General features: G+C 42.2%; 1 protein-coding gene across 7 annotated transcripts in view; it reads left to right on the top strand.

The window, feature by feature from the left end:
• The first annotated feature begins 972 nt into the window (after positions 1-972).
• Positions 973-17,615, top strand: part of nfixb (nuclear factor I/Xb) — a 136,507-nt gene continuing 119,864 nt past the window's right edge. The window contains exons 1-2 of one of the 7 annotated variants that reach the window (XM_085453186.1): positions 973-2,055; positions 11,084-11,167. In XM_085453186.1, coding sequence (XP_085309312.1) covers positions 2,053-2,055; positions 11,084-11,167 — 87 coding nt within the window. In that variant the 5' untranslated portion in view covers positions 973-2,052. Of the gene's footprint in view, positions 2,056-11,083; positions 11,168-15,652; positions 15,888-17,615 lie in introns of those variants that run through there. The other 6 variants (XM_085453188.1, XM_085453191.1, XM_085453197.1 and 3 more) reach the window with 6 other exon arrangements.

Genomic DNA, 17,615 nt, shown 5'->3' with positions numbered 1-17,615 from the left:
GATGCGTGACGTCTGCAGTTGCGCACTTCCGTAAAATACTGCGTTTTACCCATAAAAGGTTAAAACTCGCTCTTGGTAATTTATTCATTAAAAAGACCTCTATTGTCGTGTTTTAGATGTCTGCTGAAATTCCATCTGAATTTCCTGGGCTGATTTGGATATTTGTGGGGAATAAAAACTTGGGGGGAAGTGGTGAAGGCTCCAGCCAGAAGTCATGCACCTGCGCTCTCTCTCTAACCTCACTGTTTCAAACTTGTGCTCAAACTGTTCGCTGCATTCATGGCGAAATAAACACATCAGTAATTTGAACGGATCAAGACACAGAGGAGAGAGAGGAGGAGTTTATTCTCTTTTTTCTTCTGTTTTTTAAGGATTTGGTTTATAGCTTTGCACTATTGGGGCTTGCAGTCGGTCAGCCTGCGGTGCTGGCTGTGCGTAAAATCTGGCAAAAACTAAGGTGTTAAAATGTCTTAAATCCAGTTAAACATTTTAAATAGAGACTTTTTTGTAAACTTGCCTTTATTTTTATTTGAATTGTTTCGCCATTAAAATGGAAACATATGCGGGCAGCAGAGGGTTATAGCCCACTTCAGTTTATTATCACTTTATCTTTTTTTATCCTCAGAGAAACTCTTCTATGGTTAGTCAAGTGTCAACAAATGGGAGTCTTTTACGTGGGGGCGTGGGGTAATTTCGATTAATGAAAATGTACTACATAAAAATATCAGCTATAGATGGAGATTTTTGTTTAGATTGTAGGTTTTTGTTCAGCAGCTGGAGCTCATATTTAAATTTTAAGTGACACGTGTTCACGTACATACCACCCATCCATTTAGGCTGACTATTAAATTTGCACTCAAAAAAAATGTCCTACCCTACCACCTCCGCCGTCTCCCCCACTGCTCCCTAGAACCTCCGCTCCCTCCCGCCCTCTCTATCGGCCCCGAGCTGCCCCTACACTGTTGCCGGTGAGAGCTACTAATCCCCTGCGTCCACGGTTTACTCTGAGCCCGTATTTAATTCCTCTAAACCCCCAGCTGCCGCCCTGGTTACTCACTGAACACGACAGACTGTGAACCGCTCTGGTTATTAATAATTCACCAGCCCTCCGCTCCGCTTCTTCGGCCGCGGCCGCAGGACACCGTTTCGTCCTCAGTGGTGCGTGCAGGCGGCCACGCTGTGCGCTCACTTCTCGCATTTTGTTTACTTAATTATAGCTGCTCGATGTCACACACTCACACACTCACACACAGTCGCACACACGGGGAGACAGACGCACGTTTCACCTCTTTGTTTTTGGGTTTCAGATCACAGACCGTCCGCTGAGGTCCCGCTCGCGGATGTTGCGACACTCGCGCTGCCACATGCTGAGTTTTGTTTCAGACGCGGTCCTCCCAGCAACTTTGTGCCGACACTGACAAGGGGGTGGAGGACAGGTGGAGAAGAACCGAGAAGCGGACTGCACTTTTACGTGATCGGCGACGCCTGAGCATGCAAGGGGAGAGAGCGCGCGGCGTCCAGTCTGGAGGAGCAACAGCTGATTTGGTGAGCGCGTGAGCTGAGAGCGCAGGGCAGGCTACTTACTGTCGGTGCGCGGCCAGGCTTCTGCTCCGACACTCGGGCTCTGACGGTGCAGCGTCTCGGTGGCACGTAGCTCGGGGACTCGGTGCGGGGACGTGACGGCACCGGGACTGAGAGTGCAGCCAGGCGCGCGCAGCTTCGAGTTTCGTGGAACTATCACGAGTTGAAAGCCGCACATAAACACCTTGCATGAAGAAGTCGGGAGGCAGACCGCTTGGATTGTACGACTCTGCGTCCCGTTTGCCTGGACTGAGAAGAGCTGACTTCACTTTATCCCAAAAAATGTTTACCGGGCAGCAGGCCGTGCATTAGGGCTCTTTTGCTTCCGGTATAAGGCCCAGCTGAGCAAGAAACCGAGCAGTTTTCTCTCTCCCACTCACTTTTTTTTTTTTTTTTTTTTTTTTTGGAAGCCGAACTTTTCAGAGTGGAAAATGGGTCTTTGAGAGTGTTGGCACATATCCTCACACCACAATGGTACGTGCTATGTAAACCAATAATTTGCTCATTTATGCAGTCAGCTTTGACAATCATTGTACTTGTTCATCGTTTTAATGATTCTGTGCTTTATAGTTTAGTGAGCTATCTTATATTTCGTGTGCGTGTGTGTGTGTTTGTGTGTGTGTGTATTTGGTGTGGCTAATGTGTAACAGTCACAAAGTATGTGCCAAGTCCCTCCACCTACCTGAATCTGTTTGCTGTCACAGTTAGACTCATTAGGATCTTATGGTTGTTTTAAAAATGTGGGGAGATTTCCTTGCTAAGGAGCTGCATGTACATTTGAAAGGATGTTGCTGGAAGGAAAACCTAATCCACCTTATTTTAATAGTTACATACGTTGTTGCCAATTTTTTCTTTCCAACCTGCTGGCCAAATTAGTGTCCAGCCCTCTCAGTTCACCGCTCGATGCCTACTGCCTTCTGCCGTTTCATCCACACGGAGAACATGACTCCTCTCACAGACTGGGCTAGTCTATTTATAGTCGCATATATGATAGGACCTATGGCACAACATCCATAATAGAGGTGTCATACAGTATGTAAAGGTTTCACTGTTGCATGTGGGAAGGATCCTAGAGCACAAATCCCACCTAAAGGCAAGGTTTACCAGAGTCTGGAAAGTTGGCTGTAGCAGGATGGAACTTATTGTTTGCGCCAGCGTTCTATTAAGTGGCCATTTGATTTGTGCGTAATTACGCAGGGACTAAATCCTTAATTACGCAGGTGGTTTAGTTGTCCCATTCAGGGAAATCCAGTGGTATCACAAAGCAAACGTTTGTAATGCTTCTCGAACTCTAACTGAAGTTTGTTTGAGGATTCTTTAAGCAGACATCAGCTTATGAGATTTTATCCAAGGTTTCCTTTTTCGTTTGAGTTGAGTCCTTTCAAACAGAAGACGTTTTTCATGTTTTATCCCGATTTTCTTTTAACATGTTAAATGAGAAATCTACTCTCTGTGAGGCTTGCGAAAGCATTCATTTGAATGAAGTGCTTTTAGGTTTTAAAATTAGTAATAAGAAAGTCTGTTTTATGCAAAACTATGAAAGAGAGCTCACACATCCTTGACCCTTAGAAATTCTTTTTTGGCATGAAATGTTTCAAGTCAGGCAATAGTTAGGGGAACCTCCCACATACAACCTTGAAGCTGCTTAGATACCCAGGAATGGATCTTATTTGCACATGAATATGGAAGATTATTAGTATGAATAATTATTTGTTTACGAGCATCCTTGCTGACATGGCAGCTGCCCAAGAAGCTCATCAGTAAAAATGATACAGAATTCAGGACAGGCCTCACATGAGATTATCCCCACTTGTTATTCTCCTACTTATAGCAGCAACTCACCTCTTTTAAAAAAAAACCTTATTTATTTATTTTCAAAGGCTATATGTGTGTTGTGTTGATTTTGTGCCAAACACTTCAACTGCATGTTAGTTTAGTCAGACGGCACTGGAGGCATCTGTCAATCAGTGTCAGACTCCTGTTAGCTTTCCCCGAGGCCAGTTCGCCATCTCTGCCACAGAAATAAATATTCAAACACTACTTTTCTTTACAGATGATCTATATATACACGAGGATTTATAGGTTATGGATTTTTCCCTATGTGCCAGAAAGTAAACAGAAAGTTTGAGCCATCATCAGGAAATACAAAGATGACATTATGGGTCCAAAATGATGATTTACAGACAGACCGGACCTTTACAATAAGCAATGCAAGCGGTGTTTTAAATATATAGCCAAATGCAAAGTTTACACTGGATTCTCCGTGGTAAACATATGTGTGATATATAGTGCAGGAACTAAAGATTAAAAAAAATAGAATCACAGAGTGCTGTGTAAATAGCTGTGGTAACTGTATCCTGCACTCTGCCTCTGTGTGTGTGTGTGTGTGTGTGTGTGTGTGTGTGTGTGTGTGTGTGTGTGTGTACAGCCCACCACATGATGATCAGACAAGCGGTTTTCCAGTCTTGTGTGATCTCCATCTTGGCCGTTGTTGCCAGTGATGTCATCCCTCACTGTATACAGAATATTATGCTATTATGTTTGTCCTGGCCTTGACGTTTCTCTGGAAAAATAAATAAGGCTTCAAGGAGGCTATAATAGCTTATGCAGCGTGTAAGCTTTTGCTGTAGTTTAAAGATGGAAACTCTGATATACAGTCAAACAGCATAAATATTAGTATAGTGAGCTCAGATGTGCTTGTCAGGTTGACTGGTTTTTAAGCTGTTGTGATTTTAACAGTGTGCAGCCGAGGGGCTACAGTGGATATATCACGAGCTGTAATCACCTCAGTCATTCAGCTTCCTTAATATGAGATCCTTGTTGTGCTAAACGAATCACAAGTTCATGAAAGAGTGTCTCAAAAGATAAAACGTACAGTAATACTCCAGTGGTTTACTGGTTACAGTTGGGGTAGTCTGAGCTAAGCTTAGCTAAGCTAATAATTCAAACTGAGAAAAGCTGAATCCCAGATCTCAGTGCAGCTCAGTAACATCTTTCATTAAATTCAATTCAATTTCATTACATTTTCATTAAGTTAAGCTCACTCAGCTCAGACTCCATTCCTATACTGGTAATATATTTTTTGTGTGTGTGCGTTTAATAGACTGAAATGTCAAGAAAACTCTAGTGACATCATTATGACATCAACAGGGCAGTTTTTTTTTGGGCCTCAAAACATTTTTAGCATTTTTAATAGACCCACGAAACACATGACAAATGGTTTTACAGGCTGGACAGTGCTCTGTATAGTAAATACAATGAATGGATTCTAAATGGAGTATTTTCATATTTATCCATTTCAGTATTACTACTCTAAAATCCTTATATCACTGCTGAGTGCAATACACAGATCTGAATCTTTAAAAACAACATTTCTTATGCTGAACAGGGTCACAGTCTGCATGCCTGTTGGTTGCGTTTTCAGAATATTGCTGTATTCAACATCTTAACAACCAGCCTGAAGCTGGACAGAAGCGATTAACTCATTAACTCAGTCGTGGTGTACTATTGCTAGTTAAACCTTAACATTGTTCTTGGAGAGAAAAAAGCGAACCACTGCACTCACAGACGTGTGTGCCCCACTTTTTTCTTTACTATTTTCTCTTACCCACCAACCGGTTGCAGCAGATGCTTACATAAGACTGGTTCTGCTGGAGGCCTCTTCCTTTTAAAAGGGAGTTCTTCCTTCTCATCATCACCAACTGCTTCCTCATAGCAGACTGTCTGATTGTTGGGGATTTTCCTTTCATTCTGCTTCTTCTTTAACTTACAAAACACCTTTGTTAAGAATTGGAAACCATATCGAACATCTGCAACGCTCAAAGTCTGAGTGCAGCACAACTGAAACTACCAGCACACACGGCACCGCCAAATTAAAATGTTGCGATTGCTTCATCAAGTTACTACAGTTATAAATGTCTTTATATTGACCGTGTTCTGGCGGCTACGCTGTGCTCTGCAAGTTTGCTCAAACGAGCAGACGCGAGCAAGAGAATGAAGGTCAAATCCAAGAAAAACGGGGTGTAAACATTAAGATTGTAAGATTTCATCAAAGGCCCGAGAGGTCACGGGATTCAGCTGTATTTAGAAAGAATGCCACATTACTGTGTTTTACAGGATGTTTTGACAGTTGTTTGCTACAGTTAATACAAAAAAGCATCTCTTCTTATAGAACAAAATCAAAATCTAAACATATATTTTAATTCAAACGTTCCCAGGGAATGCATAACGCCTAGTACAGGAAGCCAGATTCAAAACCATGCAGTTTTAACTTCTTTAAGTGAGCTCTAAAAATATACAAAGTTAAAACACTGGAGTGAGATAATCTCACTTGTTAGTTTAAGCAAATAATAATCTAGAAATAACGCAGACCCTTCAGTATGAGCATAATTTGACTTAAGCCCCCAGATCAGATCAGTTTGCTTTGGAAATGGCAGAACAAATCACACAGATTTTATTTTAACTTGATTCAAGGCAAAGTTTTTTTGCAGTTTAAAGGAAGTCTTATTTTGTACCACGAGCCTGAACACTTCAAACTCCTCCATCTCTATTCTAGCCCTCCTTTAATTATCTTATCAAGACTGAAGCCTCACATTAATTGGTTTCACAAGACACACCAGAATGCACACCAGCTGTGTAACCAAGTAATTTGAATGAACTTAATTTGGGAAGGTGCTGGTATCTTATGCCTTCTGAGTTTAATTTGGGGGGGAGAAAAGGGGGGAAAATCACAACAATACATGTATTTTCTCTCTTCACTCTCCTCTTTAGGGCCTTAATGAGGAATTAGAGCCAATAGCATTATTCATTAAACAGGGCTTTCCAGCTATTTATCACTCTAACAATATTAGCATATTTGTTTAAAATTTCAACACTTTTTTTTAGCATTCGTAACCAGGTTTAGCATTTTTAATAATCTGGCATCGAATGTATCATACCAAATTGAATGCTGCAGAAGAACCGGCGGCAAGACCCAGAAACATACTAAAAATCCTTTACGAACACACACACACACACGCACGCATGCAAGCACGCACACTCCTCTAATTACCACCACCCCCCTCCTTGTCTCTTATTCCCCACCTCCTGAGATGCAGGTGTAAAATATCACATTTTTCCAGCATTTCTCCCTGAGGTGGCGCTGGCTTGGACTCACACAACGTAAATTTCCCCTTTCATATTCCCCCACACATTTTTTTTTACAAACAAGTTCCCCCTCCCATCCCTCCCTCTCTTTGATGTGCTTGCCACATCTGCACAGGTTTGTTAGCTTGTTACCAGGTGAAGAATGAGGATACAATTAAGGCTGAATGGAGCAGGACTGAGTAGGATGTCAGTTATGTTTTGCCGCAGAAGTCTCTGATCCTCTAGGAACTGTTGAGCTCATACAGACAAGTCTGCAAATGATTAGGACGGTGCGGCGGAATGATCAGAAGGCTGTTAATCAGTGACTGCGAAGATACCCACCACTGGTGGATCGACGCGTATTCAGAAATATGGAAACCCAGGTGGTTTCTGGGCTGTTGTGTATCTTTGTGTGAACAAGACAAAGTGGGAGACAGAGGAAGGTGGGCCATATGTATATGCGCTCTGATTAATCTAATTCCATGTGAGGCAGCCAACTTAGGCATCTGTCCCCCTTTTAGATCTCACTTATTGTAAACGTGGATGTCAGAGAGAATTGAGCAGAGTAAGTGCAGCTGAGGTATTGTAGAGATCATGATTCGTATTCATGCTCAGTTGTGTCTGAGATTGGTCTCAGATGCGACTAAACGAAGGTAGCGCTGGTGCTAGGTGACTGCCCAGCCTGTTATAGTTGTTGCTTTTGCTTTTTTTCTATCATTTTCCACAAAAAGCGAAGTGAGTTGTGTAAAATCAACTAAAAGGTTAAAACAGCGAGTGGCTAACTTGTAAACATATTAGAGCAATTAGCAGCTCAAAGTGCCTATTCATAATCAAGGGCATGACCGCTTCAACTGACAGCCGGTTGCGGTTTCACCTTGAATTCAGCAACAGCAGGATGTTGCTCATATGGCTCATTTAGCAATCTACAACAACAATAATACACTAAAATAAATGTTTTCACTACAATATGAAAATATTTGAAAATTAGAGTACGCCTTTTCACTTTCTTCATGAGATTCACTTTAACCTAGCTTAGCAGGTGCTAAGCTAACCTGTTTGAACTTTTTCTTTGTGAACAAAGAAAAGTACAGCGACATAGTCTCACAAATAATGTTGTGCTAGCGAGGACACAAAAAACATTTGGTAAGACAGCTTAATAGAAGGGTTGGACAGAGCTAAGCTAGTTATTTATCCCAATTTCTAGTTTTTATTTTAAGCTAGCTCCAGATTCATGCCTAACATTTTTATGCTAATTCAGGTAACACTGCTAGTGTAAGCATGTTGGGGGGGAAATAAAACCTAGCTGTTATGAAGTATACGTTTACTTTTATAAAATCTGCAATAGTTTGAAGCAATAAGTGACAAATTACTACCTTCGAGGTTGATACTATGAGCTTATTATTGTCTTAGTCTTATTCTGGCAATTAGGCTTTTACAGGACAGAGAAATAAGACAACTTGAGGGATTTTATAAAACGACTTGATAAAACAGTTGTGAAGTAAAAATAAATAAAATATAGCAATCCTTGTTCTCTCTGAACAGAGCTAACCTAGCTGGGGGTAGGGGGGTGTTCTGTTTCTCTGGTTTGTGTTACCTTTAGCTAAAAATCTTCAGACCTCTTTATGTTTAATGCAATTGTTTTGCTGTCGCCGTCTGTAGTTTAAATTTACATGCCAAAACTTTTTGGCAGAGAAAAAAATTGTGATCGTTGATATTCTATTTTCGCATTCAGTCATTCATTTGGAGATTTTCTGTCCACTTGATGAGTCTGTTATTTGTTCTCTGTTTAGGGTTACGTAGAGGGAATTCCTTGTACTGCTGTTTTCTGTGGGCAGAATTGATGATCAAATTGTGAATTGTAAACATGTAAAACAGCAAATGATTTAGTACATAATAGTTATTACTTCCATAATTGTAAATTTAGCAAAATTACTTGATATAAACATAACGTAACATATTCAACCACTGAACAGAATACTTACAATTTTATGAAGTTTCCTGCAAATTTCCTCTGTAAATAGCTAAAATTCACAAACTGGGGGATTTCCCAAGCTCTTGAACTACCCCATACATGCATGTAAATAATATGGAGATTTGAACTGTGGATTTAAGCCTGACCCAGGCTGATGCTTCTCTGTTTTAATCATCTGTGCTTCATTTCAGTCACCAAAAACCAGCATCGCAGACAGCAAATGAGTAGTGGAGCTTTTTAAGTGTTTATTACACGAGACTCTGCAACTATTTTAGCTTGGGGCCAGCATATGGATCAGGCATATGTTGCATACATATAGAAAAACACATATATGTATAATTGATACTATGCTGCTTAAAAACTGACAGAGGAGGAAAGCAGGCCAGTGCTTCAGGGAGCTACACTCAACATTGAGCTTCAGTGCATCTCTCTAAGGGCTGGAGACAGAGAAAGATTCATTCATTAAACGATGTGTTTTTAGATTGTCGTTTATCCGGTGTTCAGCGTCCTCGAGCCGGGATTCCCTCTGTGCAGTGAAAATTATTTTTCATCCTTAAATGACTAAAACATGTCAGAAACAAGAGGCCGCTCGAGCCAGTGGAGTGCCATGTTTTGTGCTGCTCTGTAATTATCAGTGGAGTAAAATATATCCTTCAGCTGGACTGGGCAGTTTAAAAGCTTAACAGAAATCCCGGGGAGCTTGACAAGGGCACCATTTAGTGGGACAAATGGTTTCAAATGGTTTCCCTCCAGTGTTTCCCCACATATTAATGATGACAGGCCAGAGGTTGGATGCTGAGGCCGCGCGCCGCGCGCAGTGTTTTCTTAGCCATTTGGATGACTCGAATTCTAACTTTTGTTTAAGCGAGCGTGTGCTTCACGAGGCACACGCTGAACTTATTGTGCGTGGGAGAGGCCACGCTAACAAAGCCAGTGTTAGTCTTATGTTAATCAACCTGCCTGCTGAACCTTTTGCCACAGACGTTGAGTGAAATCATACACACAGATGCCCTTCCTGTGTTACAGTAGAAAGGAAAAGGGAAAAGACTCGAGCTGTAACCTCTCATTCTGAAGGATATGAATAGCCTGTGTCTCCAGCCGCAGCTCAGTTAGTCCAAGTCTGGGACTTATTATAGTGCTGCGTGTTTATGCATGTGTCTCTGCATGTATTTGTTTAAGGGCAATCCCATGTCACCCAGCGCATGTGTGTATTTGTCTGCATATGCAAATGCTTAAGTAACCTAATATCTGTTTAAATTCCCTAAAAAACTGTTTATATCACATGCCAGTTTAAATACTATAACTTTACGTTTTCTTGCTGGCTACGAGCGATGTTTGTTCCTGTTTTGGGTGCATGTTTGTTTCTGCTGTAGGTATGTTGAGAGATAAGAAGGTAAAGTTCTGGAAAATAAGATTACTTCCCCTCTTCTCCTATATCCAGAAACTCAAGTAAGTCCCATTGTGAGTAAAACTTCCACTCTCTTACTCATGGAACCGGAGCTATTTTCATGAACGCAGACGTTTTTAGCCCTTGTCTAATAGGTTTAGTCGATTTCCAGAAGAGACATTAAAATTTAGCCTGGCAAAAAGCAATTTGTACCAGTTAGGACTAAAAAGTAATAGCCACAGGCTAGCAAACCAGGAAGAAATCCCATTCCCATATCCAGCTCCTCAGTCTGTGGTTTCCTCCCATCTATGTTGTCTGGCCTGGCTGCCTCAATTGACAGCAGAACTGCAATGGATGCTCATTCAGAGCCCAAGTCTCGGCTGACGTGTCCCTCAGCATACAAATGAACTGCACTGAATAGAAACAAACACTTGGGATAAACACTTTAGCTGCATCTATCAGCGGATGCAGGGCAGGGCCTTTTGAGTGGCCTGTTTTTGTCTCCGTGGAGGCAGACGTATGGCCTCTGTATGTGCGAGTCTTTGCCAAACATGTGTATTACTGTATGCGGCTGTGTGTGTGAGTGTGTGTTTGTGTGTGAATGATTTGTGCTGAATCAGAGCAGGCTGACAGAAAAGTGACCATGCAGGTGAAATAGCAGGGACAGGAAATGCCATTGTGCCGGAGTATTGTGTGCGGGTACGGCAGCTAAACACTTTGCTCCCCATTGAAGTGGCAGTGACTGGCAGGGCTGGGCCTCGGGCCTGCACAGCATATGGGCGCAGGCAGGCAGTGCACACGATCGTGCGCGTGTGTGCAGAGTGTAAAGACGCCGATCTTGAGTAGTTATCTGGTGGTGGGACTTGAGGAGGATGATGAAATAGGTCGAGCAGCAGGATGAGGAGGATTTTCACATACAAAATCTGCTTTTGCAGCTTTGCGACCAGCTTTTCTGTGTGTTTTAAATTCCCTGATCCTAAATACAGAACCAACTAATGAATCACTGTGTTACATTTCAGGCAACCGAAACCTTTCTGTTGAACGAAGAACCCTCCAGAGGTCCTGGGATGCCTGAATGCTTTGTAGTATCAGATTCATACAGGGTATGCATCTATTATTATTATTATTATTATTATTATTGTTATTATTATTTCATGTGTCGGTATTAAATGTGTTATTGGAGTCATTACTCATTATTCTGACTGACAGTCCGTTTTCATGCTATTGGTAATTGCACCGCAATCATAATGTCATTCACAGCTCCCTCCACTCAGCTGCAAACCATTACAATTATTATTTCCACACGCACATTTAAGAAAAAAAGGGGGGGAAAGAAAAAGAAGCCTTTGCAACTTCACCGAAGCGCCCTCGTCTCACGGGAGTGCAAATTACGACGATAATGTGAAGCATGCCTAGATGTATAAAACGAAAAAGAACTACAAAGTAAGAGAAAAGTGAGCAGCATTTCTAAAAAAAGAAGCCGTGAGATTTACAGCAATCGGCATGATATAAAATGGTAATAAAAGCAGAGGAGTCGGGATGGCGTGGGGCGGGGGGTCCTGTGTATGACTGAAAATGTGATCATTAATGAGGTGGGAGCCAGTTTTCTAGGCTACAGGCTTTGTTTCCCAGAGTTAAGTCTTATGCCAAGTCTCTCAGAGAATCTGGGTTGCTACACTATATTGTATGTCTCCGGGTAAAGAAATGAAGTGCTATGGCCAGGAGTGGGTAGCACGGCCGTCTAAAGAGAGTTTTGGGAGACAGGGGTTGAGGGGGAGGGGTGTCACTGTGACTGGATTGGATTCCGGGGGGCAGCGAGTTCAAGAGCGTCCACAGGAGAGCGTCCACAGGAGAGCGTCCACAGGAGAGCGTCCACAGGAGAGCGTCGACCTCCAGCTTCTCGCCGGGAGGTCTAATGTAGGGGGCTCAGTGTTGTGCAAAGTGCGTCACGACTCCATTCATTGTCGTCCTGAGCATTTTGTACAATAATGTTATGCAAACTATAACAACCTGTACTGATAACGTTAGGATCGTCCTGGATGCTTATTTCTGATACATCAGTATCAGTGTACATTTCACTTCCCCCTTCAGCCCCGTTGATTGATATCTGTATATCTGCAAAGAAAAGAAAAGAAGTGGGGGAAAGAGGATATCTATGATCTGTCACATCACTCAAACATTTGCAATGGTGATTTCTTATTTGTCACAAAAATAACAGAAAAAGGAAAATAAACACAGAAAAAATGGAAATTTAAACACAATAACGTCCCAGAATTTTGCAGCCAGTGAATAATTAATATAGAACAGAATTTGCATTACACCATAAATGCAAAAGGTAACCTTGCTTACTTTTTATTTTTTTATTTTGGGGTATTTTAACTTTACTAGCTGACACTGAATTTTCCACATAATTGTTTTTCTTTTTAATCATTTGTAACCTGGCTTTTCTTGGTAACAGCTTTTCTAAGAAAAGGCTAGTGAGTCTATTAATGTTTAAGTTCAAACAATTCATTTCAGCAGTGCCGTGGTCACAGTTTTATCTGTTGTGTTTAGACCTCCAATGCTGAGGTTGAATAATGTGGTTTCCATACCTGGGTGGCCAAGGACAGTGTTAAGGGGGACCTATTTTGGTCATTTCCAGCTCTGTATTTTTTATTCTTCCACTCTACTAGACTATCCTTGCATGACTGAGCTTTTTGAGAGTCTAAATGATTCGTCTTTATCTTCCAGTCACTGTCTAAAACAAGCTGTTTTAGCAGCTCTTCGTTTGAAAAACACCCTCCTTTTATGCTAACTTCAATCTCATTGGCTACCCCTCCCAAACAAAGAACATCAAGTGGGTGGGGCTTCTCCTTGGCATAATACAGAGCCAAGAGTAGAAAAAAACATTTGTGTTGCTCTTTGGGCTCACACAGATTACTTCTACACAAGTTGACCTCGTGGTCAAGTTTAATATGAGCATCCACCTCTGTAACAATGCAGTGCAAATGACAGAAAATAAGCAAGACACAGTGGGTCATCTTCAAATTTTAGCTAGCAACAGTGATCATGTTAAGGGTTGTCACTCAGATGTATTACTGTATTTGCATGAGCCACTAGAATGTGACATAAAACACAGTTTTGTGGTTAATAATATGTGTAAACCTTGTAAACATTTATAGCAGCCTTTTAATAATCCACATTTTATGAGTGGTTTTCATGTGAATGGAGCTAAACTAAGATGTACTAACTGTATTAAGTGGGTCGTGTGCTCAATTCCTTGTTCACAGTTCAAACAAATAATTGCAACCACCTTAAATTTACTCACTGGAACTGGCTTACTCCATGCTTTTAAAGCAAGGGAAACTTGTACTATTTTGTCTTTTTATAATATGTTGCCAATATAACATGTCTGAATTTTTCTAAAATCGACCAGAAGTGATGTTTATCCAATGTGACTAACAGCCAATGAAAAGATTTTGAAATCCCCCCCAAATTTTGATATTTAGTTTAAACTATTTGCTTACATGTCTGTGCGTGAAACTAGACAAACAGAAAATAAAAGATTGCTAGAAAGTGTATTCATGCACTGCTCATGTTTTTGTTTTGTTTTTTTAATTAATTAAAGGAGGCATCTTTTGGAACTTAAGTTAGAGGGTGACTTTGGTGAGAGGGATGTGTTTACAGGCGATTCCACCTGGTTGGGAACAACTACTTCAAGCAAAGCCTCGCATGTGCAGTGTATGTAAACGACACGCTGCTAGAGATGACATCTGCTCTGCCAGACATTGCAACCACACTTACTTATCTCCGCTCCGCTGTGTTGCCACCTATAGACAGTTGTGGTATCAACACCGGCTGTAATACTGTGCGCACGGGTCTCCGTCAAATTTGTGGTTACTTTCATCCTCATACAGCCTGTTTTGCACACCCACAGCCTAAAGCCTCCCCGCGATACACGGCCACAGCGGCTGCGAGATCGTTACTGCTCACTTCTGTGACACTTTCTTAATAAAATCCTCAGTTCTGGTGCGACTGCACAACAGCACCAAGCTGGTGGGTGAAGTCACTAACAGCGCTGGCCACTCTGGAACAGTGGTAAATATGTATATGCGAAGCGTGTGAAAAAGCAGAGCCGCGGCAGACCCACCAACCATAGCATATGGCTCTACCATGTGTTACTTAATGAGAGATTTACTCACACAGACCACTAAATGTGTGGCTCGTTTAAGGAGCGACGGCAGAGGAGTGTTTGCGTGCGGAGCATGCAAGTCGGCTCCATAAAGGACGGAGAGAGCAGAGGCTGTAACCTTTTGCACTCGGCTACCAAAGCGAGCTGAAAACAAAGAGATTTCCGCACATGTTGCAGGCAGGTTATGAAGTTAATACACCTGCCCAAAGGGAAACCAAAAGTTGTGTGTGAATGTGTTGTAGGGCGTGTGTGGTTCACATTAGTCATGTATCCTATTCACAGAAAAGGAATGCTGGCATTCTAACCTTGTGCGACGGCGAGGGCGAGAGGTTACAGTTTTGTGGCGTTACATGCGCTCCTGACCACACACTTTCTCCCTCCCCGCCTGCGCCTCTGGCTCGAGTATCTGGCCGCGTGCAGTAATTGGCCACACAGAGCCCAGATCTCTTTGTTTCGCCTGCAGAGGCTTGCAGTATTTAATAAAAAATGCACAAGCAGTAGGCCTCATAAATCTGTGGGACTCTAACGTCAGGCCTAAAATTTCAGCTCCACTTCTTCCACAATGACTTCACTCCCACCCAAATTCCCACTGTACCACACTCGGGACCTGCTCCAAGAAATGTTATTTTATGATTTTTATGTGATATGTGTACCCCTCACTACCGTTCATGTGTGTGTGTGTGTGTTTTTCCTCACACACCCCAGTGAAGTATTTTGATACCGCTCAAAGACTGTGATTATACGTCTGTCTTCGCTGTTTTCTACTTCATAGTGAACGCTACAGTAACTGTTTGGCTTGGACTCACTTCACTGGTTTTTCAAGCTACAGTTGTGGGTTTTTCAGACTGGGTCAACTCTGGTTCAGTAAATAAATAGACTTAACTTAACAGCAGCAATGAGATGACGCATCGATTTGAATGCCTGTAAATGAATTTAAGTGTGCAATCAAATGTAAACTTATGCATGAGAGAATTCCTGTGATCAGGACCTTCAGCAGAATTATGTTAAGAGGTTTTATGCAACTGAATGCATGCTTGGCCATCGCATATTTAAAAAGTCAGTGAAATCAGAGGTGCTCTCACAATATTCCTCAAATTATATACTTTCATCTACTCTGCTGATGCATTTACGTGTTTCCTTCTCAACTGACCGGCTCATCTGCCCTCTGGTAATTATTTGCTCTCAACATGGAATGCACGGGTCAGTAAACGCAGCTCGAAAGCACAGTATTGCGAACCTAAAGACGCGGGGAAGCGTGTGTACAGCGGATTCAGAGTCCCCAAAAGCAAAATTCATGCTGTGGCAAAATCCGAACATTTTACTAAGAAGAACTTCAATCTGCGTGAAAAATAGAAAGAGTGTGTGTGTGTGGGGGGGGCTTTCAGTAGGATAGAAGAGGGGAGCGATAAAAGTCCTGCGAAGAGGAGAGCAGAGAGGAGAGGGGAGGGAGACAAAGTTTTTTCCCTGAAAGTTTGTGCAAGCTTTCACTTTCTAGGCGGGGTTACTGTAAGCTGCAGCAGCATGGAGTGAGAGAAACAGGACGGCGAGCGATTGCAATGCAGCACCATACCGAGCTTCCATCCAACTTAAATAAGCTCTCCAAGTCTCCTTCCTAAAAAATAACCATGTACTCCCCGTACTGCCTGACACAGGTAAACTGTCTTCTCTTATTTCATTGTTTGGGTAGCTTACAGTGGGGACGCCGGGGTTTTCTCTTATATATATATATATTTATATATACGTGCAGTCAGTGCGGTGCCACTCTGCCTTTCCTCGTGTGTTTCGTGGTTGTGTCGAGCGTCTTTCTTCCACTCAAACTTATCCTCAGCTCTCCCGGCGGCTCGTCTCGCGGCGCGCTCGGTCGCACGAAGCTTTTTCCCGTGCGTTTCCATCGCACATGGTTTTTTCTTCTTCTTCTTCTTTTTTTGGGAGAGAAAATGGCGCTTCTCCCGAAATGTATTTCTTTTTTTTAAACAAAAAAGAAGGAGGGGAGCCCGTGAGAGGAGGAGATAGCAGAGCGGTGGAATAGACAGGACGTGGAGCGGAGTTTAATTTGACTGCTGTTAAGATTTTTCTGAAGTGGCGAGAAACGCAGGGAGGGTTTTTTTTTTTGGCCGGTGAGAGGGGTGTGAGCAGGGGCGCACACCGCCGCCTTTAGGGCTGTTTTCATGTGGGACTGAGACCGGGAGAAACGAGAGATTGGAGCCTGAAGTGTGTGTGTGTGTGTGTGTGTGTGTGTGTGTGTGTGTGTGTGTGTGTGTGTGTGTTTGAGAGGAATACAGAGAGAGAGTGTGTGTGCGCGCGTGTGTGTGCGCGCGCGCGTAATTATAATTGGTCAGTATACGTCCTGCGTGCGCCTTTAGAAATAGTCTTTCTTTCTTTCTTGCTCTGCTGCTATACCATCTCTTTTTCACTTGAACGCAACACGTGACAGGATCGATTTCAAACGCGTATTTGCACGTGCTTCTTTTTCTTTCTGACCTTGAACGTATAGACAGCTGTGTGTGGCGCTTCCTCGCGTTGCAGGGTGAAATAAAGTCCAGGTAGTGACTTCACTTTTTTAGCACTTTGCTTTTGTTTCGGGTCAGAAATATTGAGGGATGCCGTTTCCTGCATCTGCAAAATGCACACGTCATATTTAATTCGAGCAATTGTCAGTGTTCCTTTGCTGCTATTGTAGACCTGATGAAGCGATCAGTGTGAAGAGATATCTCAGAGCGATGATTAAGTAGCTATTTAAACTTTATTTAAATCTGTGTGTGTGTGTGTGTGTGTGCGTGTGCGTGTGTGTGTGTGTGTGTGTGTGCGTGTGCGTGAGAGAGAGAGAGAGCGCGCTCATCTCTTATATCCGTTCAGTGAAATGATATCAGCATACTACTTTTAGCAGATTGTATTTCATGCACTTTGCCTCCAGTTTATTTGTAATACATGTAACTTTTTTTACTAAGTTGGCTCTTAGTAAAAAAAAAAAAATCAGCTTTATTCATATTAATTTAGCTGACACGTCACGTGTGCTAACACGCCAAATCTTTCCCTAAAGCGGTGCGAGTTCAGCTTCTTGCTTTGCGGCACAGTTGGCTGGAGATAAATGTAACATTTCAGACTGTTCTTGAAGCTTCCCTCTCCATGCAGTTAATCTGTATCTTTTCTAACCTCAGCCATGTTAAACTGTCATCATTTCTCTCACCAGAGCGTATTTCGCAAAGCCAAATAAAATCCAAAGTCTCCGTTCTGACATGGCATTCTTCAAGTTTTCATTTCAACATCAAGAAGGTTTTTTGTTTGTTTGTTTTTTATTATTATTATATATTATTGTTGTTATTGCAGGTATTTCCTTCACTGACCTCCCCCGTGTTAAACAGTTGCTGGATGTCTTACTC

The sequence above is a fragment of the Copadichromis virginalis genome, linkage group LG4 (genome assembly GCF_057382275.1).
Source record: "Copadichromis virginalis isolate Kocher_CV1m ecotype Utaka linkage group LG4, C_Virginalis_male_GT1.1, whole genome shotgun sequence".
NCBI classification, from domain to species: Eukaryota; Metazoa; Chordata; class Actinopteri; order Cichliformes; family Cichlidae; genus Copadichromis; species Copadichromis virginalis.
Note: the sequence above shows the minus strand (reverse complement) of the source record. Positions and strands in the feature narration are given on the sequence as shown.